This window comes from Cygnus atratus, chromosome 15 (assembly GCF_013377495.2).
Source record: "Cygnus atratus isolate AKBS03 ecotype Queensland, Australia chromosome 15, CAtr_DNAZoo_HiC_assembly, whole genome shotgun sequence".
Taxonomy (NCBI): domain Eukaryota; kingdom Metazoa; phylum Chordata; class Aves; order Anseriformes; family Anatidae; genus Cygnus; species Cygnus atratus.
In genome coordinates, this window is record NC_066376.1 from 11,621,498 (window position 1) to 11,632,983 (window position 11,486).

Sequence of the window (11,486 nt, forward strand, 5' to 3'; positions counted from 1 at the left end):
ACGAGGACGCACCCTGCCCGGGGATGCACAGGGAGCGTGCATGGTGATGTGCTGTTCCAGATGCCGAATCCAGCACTTGTTCTTGTCAAACTTCATGCAGTTGGTGACTGCCCAGCCCTCTTAATTCATCAAGGCCTCTCTGCAAGACCTCTCCACCCTTGAGGCAGTCTACAGCTCCTCCTAATTCAGTGTCACCTTCAGCCCTCCTCAGAGTGTGTTCAAGTCCTGTGTGCAGTCATTTACAAACACCTGAAGAGAACAGGCCCTACGATGGAGCCCAGTGGAACCCCCCAGTGACTGGCCGCCAGCCTGCCATCACCCCATTTACCACAGCCCTTCGAGCCCAACCCGTGGGCCAGCTGTCTGCCCATCGCATCGTGTATTTATCTACCTGCGTGCCAGACAGTTTGTCCAGGGGGACACCGTGAGACAGCACCAAATGCTGCCCCGTCCCCACAGCAGTTCATCCCCGTGCACATACAGCACCAGGGCTCAGCCTGGTTCTGCCGCAGCACTGGCGCTGCCTGCTGTGTTCCCCAGTGTCCTGAAGCCATCAGGACGGCCCCTAAGTGGTTTTAGGGACGGGAGCAGCCATGGAGGGGGTGGCCAACATGAGCAGCGGGGCCCCGGGCCACACCGTCAGCCCCAAAGAAGCTGGCCACGGCCCAGTGCTGGCTCGCACAAAGGCAGGATGTTGCACCACCGCCGGCCTCCGTCCCACTGCCGGAGGCATGGGGGAGGGAAAGCGAGCGGCTCGGGGCCGCAGCGGCTGCCGGCAGCACAGTGGGGACCTGGCTGCTCCCCCAGCCCCGTCCCGCATGGCTGCGCTGGGGATGGAGCAGCAGCGGGGCAGTGGCCAGCTCCAGGAACATTGGGCTCATCGGGCAGCAGAGGAACGTAGGCCCTGGGCTGCTCGGAGCCTCCCGGGTGCCACTTTTGCCACCCTCTCCACGGCTCTCGGGGCTGTGCTGCAGCCACAGCTGTGGCATGGGGTTGACCTTGTCACCTCCAGGCTCCCTGAGCCTCTATTCCCCCTGCTGTGCTGTGGATGTAGAGGCAGGGAGAGAGGCCAGGAGGCCCTCCCTGACATCCCCAAAGCACCGCCACAAGGTACAGGGCAGCCTGAGGCCCCAGGTGCCATTGTGTGTGCAGCGATGCCAAGCCGAGGAGGAGCAGGGTGAAGCTGCTCTCGGGACTCTCTGCCAACACGCTCGGTGCCACCAAGTTACGTCGCCGTGTCCCAGACCTGGCTGGCATCCAGTGCACCGCTTCTCCCCAAAAAACGGGGGTGGAAAGGTGTTCTGAAGCGGGACTTCAGTTACCAGAGCATGACCTGGGGAGCACAACTCCAGGGAGCTTCAGCCCTGCGAGGAAGGAAGGAGGGCACTCGGCTTCCCCTGCCACACACATTTCTCCAGCCAACTCCCTTCGGAAGTCTCCTCGGAAGCGCCTGCCAGGGCGGCAGCGAGAAGCACGCCCGCAGAAAGGAGGAAGTACGTCTGCCTGCAAACCTGCCACTCACCAGCAGCTCATCCAAAGTCCGGCTGTGCAGGGGTTTATTGCCCAGCAAAGCAAACTGCTTTGTCTCGGTTGCCCCCTCCCTGGTGCTGTCACTTTGTTTTTCGGGTGCTTGTAAAACAACACGGCTCGGGAGCCCTGGAGACTACCCTGGGTTACTCCTGACCAGGAGGAGTGGCAAGCCCATGAACTTTGCCTCTTTAAACACTGCCCTGCTCCAAAGGCCTTGCAACCCTCCCCGAAAGCGCTGCCAGGCCGGGGCCAACCCTTCCCCCTTTGAGAATCGAACTGCAAGATTTCCAAGAACGTCTGGTGTTCTCTGGTTAAAGTAACCCCCCGGGAGATCTGCATTTACACCCCGCTGGCTGCAGACCCCCTCCTGCCCCTTTCCTCTGGGGGTTTTCCTCGGCCTTTTCAGACCGAGCGGCCGCCCCTCCGCAGGCCCCGCACAGACACAGCCGGGCTGCGACGCGGGCAGGGACACGGGCGCCGGGAGGGAGCAGCCCCTCGTCCTGGAGCCCCCGGCTCCTTCCAGAACATTCCCCTCACACGCTGCCACGTTACGGGGCAGACCCACAGGCGCGTGAGGCGTCTTGTATCAGCGACGTTTGGTTAGAGGCGTTTCATGAAGGGTTTTTTTTCCTTTTATTTGGCATTTCACGAGGGATATTTGACTTTTATTTGGCATTTTATCTCGCTGCCACCACCACAGACCACGGCCTCAGGCGCCCACCCAGGACCAGGCCTCGGCCCTCGCCCGTCAGGGACCGGCTCCCCCCCGCCCCCCCCCAGCCCCCCCAGGGGGCGGGCCCGCCGTGCGCGCGCGCGCGGCCGTTGCCGCACGTCAGCAGGAAGCGGCACGCGGCCGCCTGTAAACACCGCGCCCCCCCCCCCCCCCCCACCGCGCCCCCTCCCCCGCCATCACCCCCCGCCCCCGAGCCGGGCCCGCCCCCGCCGCCCGCTCATTGGGGGCAGCGGAGTTGTTGACCATATATGGTCAGGTACTACCGCACCGCGGGGCGGCGGTTGGCCGCCGCGCCGCGTCACTCAAGCGCCCGCCGGCTCCTGCAAACAAAGCGGGGGCTGCCGGGAGCTTGTAGTCCGGGCGGCGGCGGCGCGGGGGGGCAGCGCGGCGGCGGAGAGGGGGGGTAGAACTACAAGTCCCAGCAGCCCCCGGCGGCGGCCTCCGCTCCCGCCCCGCGGGGCTGGCCGGGCGCCGTGAGTCCAGTGCCCAGTAAACATTGGCGTGAGCCGCGCCGGCTGCGCGATGGTGGCGGCGCCGTGAGGGCGGCGGGAGGAGGAGGCGGAGGAGGAGGAAGGGAAGAAGAAGAAGAAGAAGAAGAAGAAGGCGGGGGGGGGGGGCCATGGACGAGCTCAAGCACCAGGTGATGATCAACCAGTTCGTGCTGGCGGCCGGCTGCGCCGCCGACCAGGCCAAGCAGCTGCTGCAGGCGGCGCACTGGCAGTTCGAGGTGAGGCGGCCGCGCCCCGGGCACGGGGGGGACGGGGCGGGACGGGACGGGACGGGACGGGCCCCGCGCGTGGAGGGGGGGGGGGGGGGGACGTGTCCCGGGGCCCCCCCCCGCCGCGCTCCCGGTCGGGGCCGGGGCCGGGCACCCCCCGCCGCCGGCAGCCCCCGGGGCGAGCCGGGGTTTAGCGAGGCGCCGGGAGCGCGGCCGCGGCTGCTCCCCGTGCCCGGGGCTCCCCCCCCCCCCCCCCCCCCCCCCCCCCACCTCGCGCCGCCAGCCCGCGGACGCGAGGCCCGGGGCGCCTCTGTGCGCGAGGGCTCCGCGCTGTGGTGCGGCGCGGGGAGCGGGGGCTGCGGCTCCCACCCGCCCGCACCCAGGCCCCAGCGCACGCGCCGCCAGCGGGCCCCGCAGCCGGTACCGGGGCCGCCGGGCGACGGGACGGCCGTCGGGTGGAGCGGGCGCCGCATCGCCGCGCCGCCCGCGTGCCCGGGTGCGGCGTTCCCCACGCTCCGCCGGCCGCCAGCCCTCGAAGCCGGCCCGAGCGTGGCCCCGCACACCGCCCGCGCGCTCCTCGCCCGAGCAGGCGTCGTCGCCCGCCGTGCCCGCCGCTCGGCGACGCGTCCCCCGGCGAGGGCGGCGGGCCCGCTGCGTGCGTGCCGTGCCCCGGGCTTTGTTTACCAACACGGTGCGGCGGCGGCGGAGGCCCTCTGGGGCCGTGGGCTCAGCTCCCGCCAGCCCTGCGCGGACGGGAGGCGGGGTGGTGGCGGGTGACAGAAGTTACTTTTCCTCGCAACGGCTCTCCGCGGAACTTTGCCACCGTTGGGCGAGTTGCACAAGTACAAACAGCCGTCTCCTGCCGGTTTGGCGCTCACATGACTCAGAGGAAGCTGGGCTGTAAACAAACGCGCTGCGATGAGCCATTACCGTGTTCCCACTCGCTTTTGGTGCAACGGTCAGATAATTCCCTTTGCAAAATGGCCGCTGGGCATGCCTTCTTCTCGGGGAGCCACGCCGGGGAGGTGCCGGCTCCCGGCTCCAGAGTGCTCTCACCTCTCGGATGTGATGTGCTGAGGCTTTTGTTATTCCAGCGTGGTGCCCCTTTGCTGGCTGGCCCGGATCTGCGGCGAGAATAAATTGGTGGAGTTCAGGCAAGTTCAGCGCTAATTTCCGCTGCCTTCAGTCAGGGTTTCCTCGCTTTCAAAGCGCTCCTCCAGGGGCACGGTGTGAGCCCACTGGTGCCCGCGGGCTGCTGCCCCGGCTCCCTTTGCCAGTGCTTGGAGCAGCACCTGCCTGCTCCGGCCCCGCTCGCTGCTTTTGCGCAGGGGTGCAGGAGGGAGAGGGAGGCCGTGGGGTGATGGCCTCCGTGGGGAGCCGGCGGAGGCCTGCGGCCCCCCAGTCAGACACGTTTGGCTCTGCGGTGAGCCCGACCTGCTGGTGGAGCCTCTGGGTCGGCAGCGAACCTTCAGGCTGCCCCGTTCCCAATCCCCTGAGGGCTGCTGTGACTGCTGGGGGAGGGTGCTGCGGAGAGATTTGGCTGCGTGGTGTCCTGCTGGCCCTGCGCTTTGTCTGGGGGGGACGAAACACGGCCCAGGACAGCGCGTGTGAGCGGGGCGGGCGAGGAGCTGCTCTGGGGGTACGTACAGCTGCCTTTGCTGCAGCGGGAGCTGGTCCAAGCCCGTACCGCGTCCAGGGCCCTGACAAGGAAGCCGTTTATTTTGCAGGAATGCTCCTCTGTCCTCAGGGCACGGGCAGCAGCTCGTGGGTAACACGTGGGTCGCCCCTTCCGCTTGCTGTGACTTCACTCCCGTCTCGCAGGGAAGCTGGGGCTCCTCGCGCTGCGCTTGGCGGACCTCGCGGCTCTGCCAGCACCACCGTGCTCCCAGGGACCGGCAGGGGCGGCCGGGGGAGTGCTGCCGGTCGGGGGGAGCTCAAGGAGGCAACTTGGGGTGTCTGCGGGCGAGGGCTGGCACCAGGGCCCTGGGGGGACACAGGTGCCCCTGCTGGGGGAGGCACCGGGAAGGGCAGCAGGCATCCACCGCGGCTAGACCCCAGCAGCGAAGTGTTTGCGGAGCCTGAGCTCGGGGCTGAGCTGTGCACCAGGCTCCTTTCTCAGGTGGAAGAGTATTAATTGGCTTTCTGACGCACTGGTTGCCCCTGGGGCTGCTTGGGAAGAATAAGAAGACGTCAGCTGCTTTAAAAAAAAAAAAAAAAAAGCTTGATTCGTGCCTTTTTGCTGCTGCAGAGCGTGGTGCCTCTGCTCAGGGTGGTGAGGTTGTGCAAGGGGAGCAAGGGGAGGAGCAGGTGCCTGGCTCTGCTCGCTGTGGCTCTGGTTGGGATTTCCACTTTCTCTTCTGATGTCTTTATGCTCTAGCAAGCTCCTTCCCCTTCCTTTGTGGCTGAAGGGCAGGGGGCCCCCATCGCCGCCGCCGCCTCCTGGCACTCCGGCGAGCAGAGAAACGCTGCGATCAGCGTGGGGCCTCACGGCCCAGCCAGCGATGGCCGTGGCACCCGGTGCCCCCGTGGGTGTGCGGGTGCTGGGACCCCGGGGACAGCCATCCCCTGCGGCTGGGGGGCACACAAGGCCCGGAGCGGCGGGCGTCAGGGTGGGCAGAGGAGCTGCTTCTGCTGCTCCTGGAAGTAGGCAGGCTGAGGCGGGGAGAGCGCGGTGTTTGGGGCAGGGGGGCCGTGGCCGTGGCGTGCGCCCTCTGCTCAGACGGCAGCTTTCATCCTGGGGTTGGTGGGGATGGGGGGGGGTGGCACGGGGGGGCCAGCGGGGACCTTCCGTGCCCCCGCCCGCTGATGGCACGGTCCCAGATACAAGGCCACTGGGAGAGCAGGAGCACGGAGCAGATCTAATGGGCTTACGGCGTTTGGCTGTGCCCACACCTCTGCACGTGCTTCCCGTTCGCTGTTTTCCCCCTTTCTTGTCACGTTCCCTCCTGGCTGAGAGAGAGCGTCTGAGGGCAGAGACGTGGGACCTCACCCGGGACAAAGGTGGTGCGGGGCTGGGGCTGATCTCCAGAGCCGCAGACCCTCCCGGCAGGTCCTGCCCCGGGTGCTGGGACGCTTGCTGAGGTCGCAGCCTGCCCCGTGAGGGACGCAGCCGTAGCGGGGAATCGCCTCAGCAGCCCGGCCGCTACGCGTGCCCTCCGTGCTTTGGGAGCGACCGCGCTCCCCAGCAGCAATTGCTTCCCCCACCGAGGTCCAAAGCGTTGCGTTTTGGTCACGGGACGCAACAACCAGGTAACGCTGCTGGCTGCCGCCTGCTCCTGCCGCCAGTTCAGCCAGGAGGAAACCACAAACCCCGCGCTGGCTGGCTCGCCCGCAGCTTTGCCTCCGTCAGGTCGGTGAGCTGAGCTGACCTGTGAGCGCTCGTCCCCGAGCGTGCGGCTGCGGGCGCCGGGAGGAGGAGTGCGTTCACGCGTGGCTGCGGTGCTCGGGCCGCAGCCGCTGCACCGGGTTTGGCGCAACGCGCCTCTGCCTCTCGGGTGCCGAGCGGCTCGGGTAACCCCGCCGCCGGCTGGCAGGAGGGAGCAAGGGCTTGGTGCTGCGGCAGCACCTGGCTGCAGCCCCGTGCCTCGCACCCGAGCTCTGGGACCTCGGGGGCTGGGGAGGGGTGAGCCGATGATGGGGGCTTCGTCTTAGCCCGGAGCCGAACCCAGCCCGCTGCCCTAACGTTTCTGTTGCGTTTAATCTGCCGCCGAATCAAAGCACCGTTTTTTAGCCCCAATTCAACTAAAACCTAGCACGGAACGTGGGGCAGCTTCGTCTTCGCTGCTCCTACATCAGCCCAGTCCCGTGTGCCCCCAAAGCTGCCGCTGTCCCCTCCCAGCCCTCAAACCTGCCTCTGGCTCGCCCTCCTCGCCAGCCTGCGCCCGGCACTCCCTCCGTGCAGCCCTCCTTGGCCCGTCACATGCCACGGGCGTATGACATTTACCAGATTATTACTGGTCTGAACTGGAAGCAAACCAAAACGATGTCAGTCACAACCATACCCAGCCTGCAGCTGAACTCGACGTGCCCCGCTGTATGCGGCGGGCACGGTCTCGCTCGCTGCCCGTTGCAGCGCTGTGCCCGTGGCCCCGTCCCGTTCAGGGCACGCGTCTCGCCAGCTGCCGCGCTGCTTCCCCTGCTGGGTTTGGATTCGGCTTCCCTCCCCTCCCTGCCCACGGCAGTTGCAGAGCATCGCCGAGTTGTGAAACGCCTGCTGGGGTCCGCTCCCAAAGCGGCCGCTTCTCCAGCCGTGGGCGCGGCAGCGCTCCGGGTACGCGCGCTCACCGCCTGGCTCGGTGAAAGCAGGCGGCAAGCGCGGCTCGCTGCTGGGGGCCGCGGGGGCAGCTGCGCGGGGCGTGCCCTCCGCTGCACACCCCGGGCACCGGGGCTGTTCCTCCTGCTGGCTCCGTGGCGTGCACGGCCCAGCCCCTCAGGGCCGCTTTTGGATGTTGTCCCAGCTCTGCTAGGAGGTGGCCAAAACGGGTAACGGATGCGAGGCGCTGGGCCAGGCCCTGCGCTGGGCAGTTTGGCTCTGGCACCACGCGAACGCCCTCCACAGCGGGGAGCGAGCTGGAGGCAGGCGGCTGCCCCCGCCGCGGCCACGCGAAGCCCTGCTGTTGCATGCAGGGATAAGGTAGGGTGCTGCGCTTGCGTGCTGCTGGTAACGTCTTCCTTTTTTTTTTTTGTGTTTTGTTTCTTTCAGACTGCTCTCAGTGCTTTTTTTCAAGAAACAAATATCCCCTACAGCCACCACCATCAGATGGTAAGTGCTCTCCCACCTCTCCAGCCACTGCTTCGCACGTGGGGTGTGCGTGCACAGGAGCGTGCAGACACGTGGCTGCTGCCCGCCTCAGCTCTCCCCGCGGTCCCCAGGCTCTGCTCCTTTAACTCCCGTGCTTCAGCAGCCCGTAATCTGCCCGGGCAGATGTGTCTTAGGGATTTGCTGGCTGCCGTGGCCTTGTTTGACTCTCCAGGACAATTGGGGATTTGGAGCGTGCAGTAAGCGTGCAGAGCAAACGCCTGCTGTGGCCGGGGTGCACCCAGGCTCCAAGAGCCAGAAAGCTGCAGGCCCCTGGTGGCACCGGTGGGTCGTGGGGCAGAAGGAGCAGGTGCAGCGGGGTCCTACCCAGGCCCTCTGACAGGAGCTCTCACCACAGGATTAATCTTCGGGGCCTTAAATAACCGCTGCCTGCAGGAAGCACCCAGGCGGAGCTGGCAAAGCAAGGGAGCCGCTGCGCAGCCCGTACCAGCAGCTGCTGCGTGGCCGTGCGCGGAAGGGCAGGGGTGCGGGGCATCGTTGGGAAGGCCGCCCGGTCCCCGCCTGCCTCGCGGCATCCCCAGCACCCCAGGCAAGGGGCTGGGCCGTGCGGCGAGGTCCCACAGGTCCCCCCGTGTCCTTCCCTGAGCCGGGGCTTGGCTGCGGGTGTGGGGGCTCCGTGCGCTGCGGCGTTGAGGGGCGTTGCGCCGGGCCTCGGCGGGAGGCAAACGATGGAGACCCCAAGCCGGGGACGAGCCGCCTGCCTCCCCCGCGGGGCTGGCGCTGTGCCCGCGGGCGGCCCCGGCCCCGCTGACCCCCCTGTCTCCTTCCCGCAGATGTGCACTCCCGCCAACACGCCGGCCACGCCGCCCAACTTCCCCGACGCCCTCACCATGTTCTCCCGCCTCAAGGCTTCCGAGAGCTTCAACAGCAGCAGCCCCGTGGCCTCCATGGCGACCTCCCCGCCGCCCCCGGCCCCGCCGCTGCCCCAGCACGGGGCCTTCAACCCCGCCTGGCCCGCGGCCTCCCCGCCCGGCCAGCAGCAGAGCATGTGGACTCCGGCCCCGCCGGTGCAGCCCGCGGGCTGGCCTGCCGCCGTCTCGCAGCAGGCCACGGCAGAACAGAAGGCCAACGTGACCATGGAGGCAGAGAGATGAGGCCGCAGCGGAGAGCGAACATGGCGGGGACCCCTGCGTATAAATATATATATATTTTTTTCCCCCTCCCCGAAGAGGAGAGGAACTCTGCTGCCAGAGCGTCTGGCAGCCACAGAGACACACGAGCGAATAGCTGCCTTGCATGGGTTTGGTTTGAAGTAGTTTTTACTTGTCCTAGAGCTGAACAGAGCTCCCCAGGGACAGCGGGAGGCTGCGTGGGACGCGAGGCCGGTGCCAGCCTCTGCCTGGGACCACGCCGTGGTCGGGCTCTCAGGGAGGGTGCGACCCCCTCCTCTCTCGGGACACTGGAGTTTGCATGCGAGTGACACTTACGGAGGAGACCCCTTCACGGTCCCCGCGCCAGCTGTGCCGCCCCGCTGCGCAGGATGGACCGTGCCTGTGTCCCCCCTCCCTCGGCCCCACTCGTCCTGGTGGGGGGTGGACGCCCCGCACCGCTTGTTTTTTCGTGAGGAGGAGGAGAGCAAGGGCTGCTCCCGCACGCGCTGCGCCAGCGCCAGCGGGTGAGCGGGGCTGGGGGGAGGCCGGAGCGCTGGTGAGCCGGGCGCCCGTCCCCTCGCCCTCCTGGGATGGGGTTTGCCCCGGGGCTGTTTGCATGACAATGTGTAACCCTAGAGACTGGGATCATTTTTAACCCCTCTGTTCTTTTCTCCTGGCGGCTGGAAGTCTCTCCGGACACGCCGCAGCCGCTTGCAATACACGCTCTTCTGCTTTGAACCCGGTGTCTTTGCTTCGTTCGCAGCAGCGGTGGGACGTGGGGAAGGCCGGCTGGGGCACAGGGGGTTGCAGGGACACGGCCCCCAGCCCAGGTTGCCCAAATCCCACCCAGCCTGGCCTTGCGCACTGCCCGGGATGGGGCACCCACAGCTCCTCTGGGCAGCCTGGGCCTCACCACCGTCTGAGTGAAGAATTTCTTCCTAGTATCTAACCCAAATCTACCCTATTTTAGTTTAAAGCTACCGTCCCTTGTCCTGCCACTACATGGCCCTGGTAAAAAAGTCTTCATCTTTCTTACAAGCCCCCTTTATTTATTAAAAGGGCCCAGTAAGGTCTCCCCAGAGCCTTCTCCAGGCTGAATGCCCCCAGCTCTTTCAGCTTTCCTTCATAGGAGAGGTGCTCCAGCTCTGATCATTTCCTTGGCCTCTCGACCCCCTCTTACAGGTCCCCGTGAGGGTGCCACCCCTGCTGAGCCTTCCCGCTGTGCGGCCGTGCCCCTGCCTCCCCGTGCTCACCAGTCAATAATTAATTTTGATCTTTCATTTGCGTTGCTGAAGTAACTTGTACAAGCGGTGGTTTCACCTGGGCTGCCTCTCCCCTGCCTCCTGGCGGGGAGGTAGCAGAGGCTGGGCAGCAAGGGCTGGAGCTGGATGTTCGCCCTCCTGAGCCTCCCCGTGTGGGGTTGTGCTGGGGCTGCGGGACTGGGTCCTGCCCCGCCGAGCTGGTGGCACCCAGGGTGAGCTGGGGCCCTGAGCTCTGTGGCCGGGGCACGTTGGGGCCGGCGTGGAGTCCTGCTGGCGGAGGGGACGGTCTGCGAGGCCGGGGGTGCGCGGTGCAGAGCCCGCTGAAGGGAGGCACGGAGAAGGGATCTGGGATCCCTCCCCAGCCTCGGGTGGAGCCCCACGGAGATGCGGGTGGCGGGGCGGGGAGCCTGCCTGTGACTGTCCCAGACCCACCGAGAGCCGCGGGACTGGAAAATCCAGGGCCAGACCCCAGACCTGAACTGGTCCGGGAGCTTACAAGGCCTCGGCCCAGCCCAGAAGCCTGGGGAGCTGACCTCACGAGGGGCACAAAGCCCGGCTGGGGCTGCAGCGGGGCAGGAACCACCTGCACTGCCCAAGCCCCGGCGCTGCTCTCGCGGCCTCCGGGAGCCGTGCAGCCGTCCTGCCAGCTCCTGCAGCACAGGGACGGACGCGTGCTCCCCTCGGCACCACAGGAGGGACTCCGGCACCGGTGCGGTTGTGCCCTGCTGTCCCTGGTACCATGGCCAGGCTGCACACCCCGACAGGGATCTGGGGGGGGACAGGCTCTGGTCGCTGACTCCCCCAGGACACCCCGTGTGCCCCAGCGAGCCCAGGGACCACGCGGGGCAGGCAGCAGAGCAGAGCAAATCTTTATGGCCTGTGGTGTTACGCAGCTGCGAGGGGGAGGGAGAAGCCGGGGCAGCATGGCTCCCACCCCCCTGATCCCCCGAGGCTCCTGCCCCTTCCTGCACCCCCACGCCATTTCACAGCCCCCCCGGGCAGCTCAGACGCCGGCTGTCCTGCCACCTGCAGCGGCCTGCCACCGGCCCCCCGAGGAGACAGTCCTCGTCCGCATGGCAGCACCTGCAATGCAGGGAGACAAACAGCCTTGCACGGGGCACAACACCCCCGGTGGCACCCGGGGAGCGCACGGAGCAGGGTGAGCCCAGGCGGTGGGGCCGGCAGTGTGCAGGACGCCCAGGACAGGCACTCACACGAGTACGGGGACACGTAGTGGCTGCCATACTTGGGGGTGCGACACGTTTTCTCCGCAGCGTGCTGGGCAGGGGGCTGGGGGGACTTTGTTCCTTCAGGGTGAGAAGCAGAGATGCCG

General features: G+C 67.2%; 1 protein-coding gene across 1 annotated transcript; it reads left to right on the forward strand.

The window, feature by feature from the left end:
* Window positions 1–2,693: 2,693 nt before the first annotated feature.
* On the forward strand, window positions 2,694–9,629 carry UBALD1 (UBA like domain containing 1). The gene is made up of 3 exons (XM_035549059.1): window positions 2,694–2,990; window positions 7,684–7,743; window positions 8,574–9,629. The coding sequence occupies exons 1-3, from the start codon at window positions 2,883–2,885 to the stop codon at window positions 8,892–8,894; spliced, it is 489 nt and encodes a 162-aa protein (XP_035404952.1). The 5' UTR covers window positions 2,694–2,882; the 3' UTR covers window positions 8,895–9,629.
* The last annotated feature ends 1,857 nt before the right edge of the window (window positions 9,630–11,486 follow it).

Coding starts and splice junctions, on each gene's coding strand:
- UBALD1 (XM_035549059.1), top strand. CDS start 2,883: ATGGACGAGCTCAAGCACCAGGTGATGATCAACCAGTTCGTGCTGGCG. Junction 2,991..7,683: donor CGGCGCACTGGCAGTTCGAG/GTGAGGCGGCCG, acceptor TGTTTCTTTCAG/ACTGCTCTCAGTGCTTTTTT. Junction 7,744..8,573: donor ACAGCCACCACCATCAGATG/GTAAGTGCTCTC, acceptor TCCTTCCCGCAG/ATGTGCACTCCCGCCAACAC.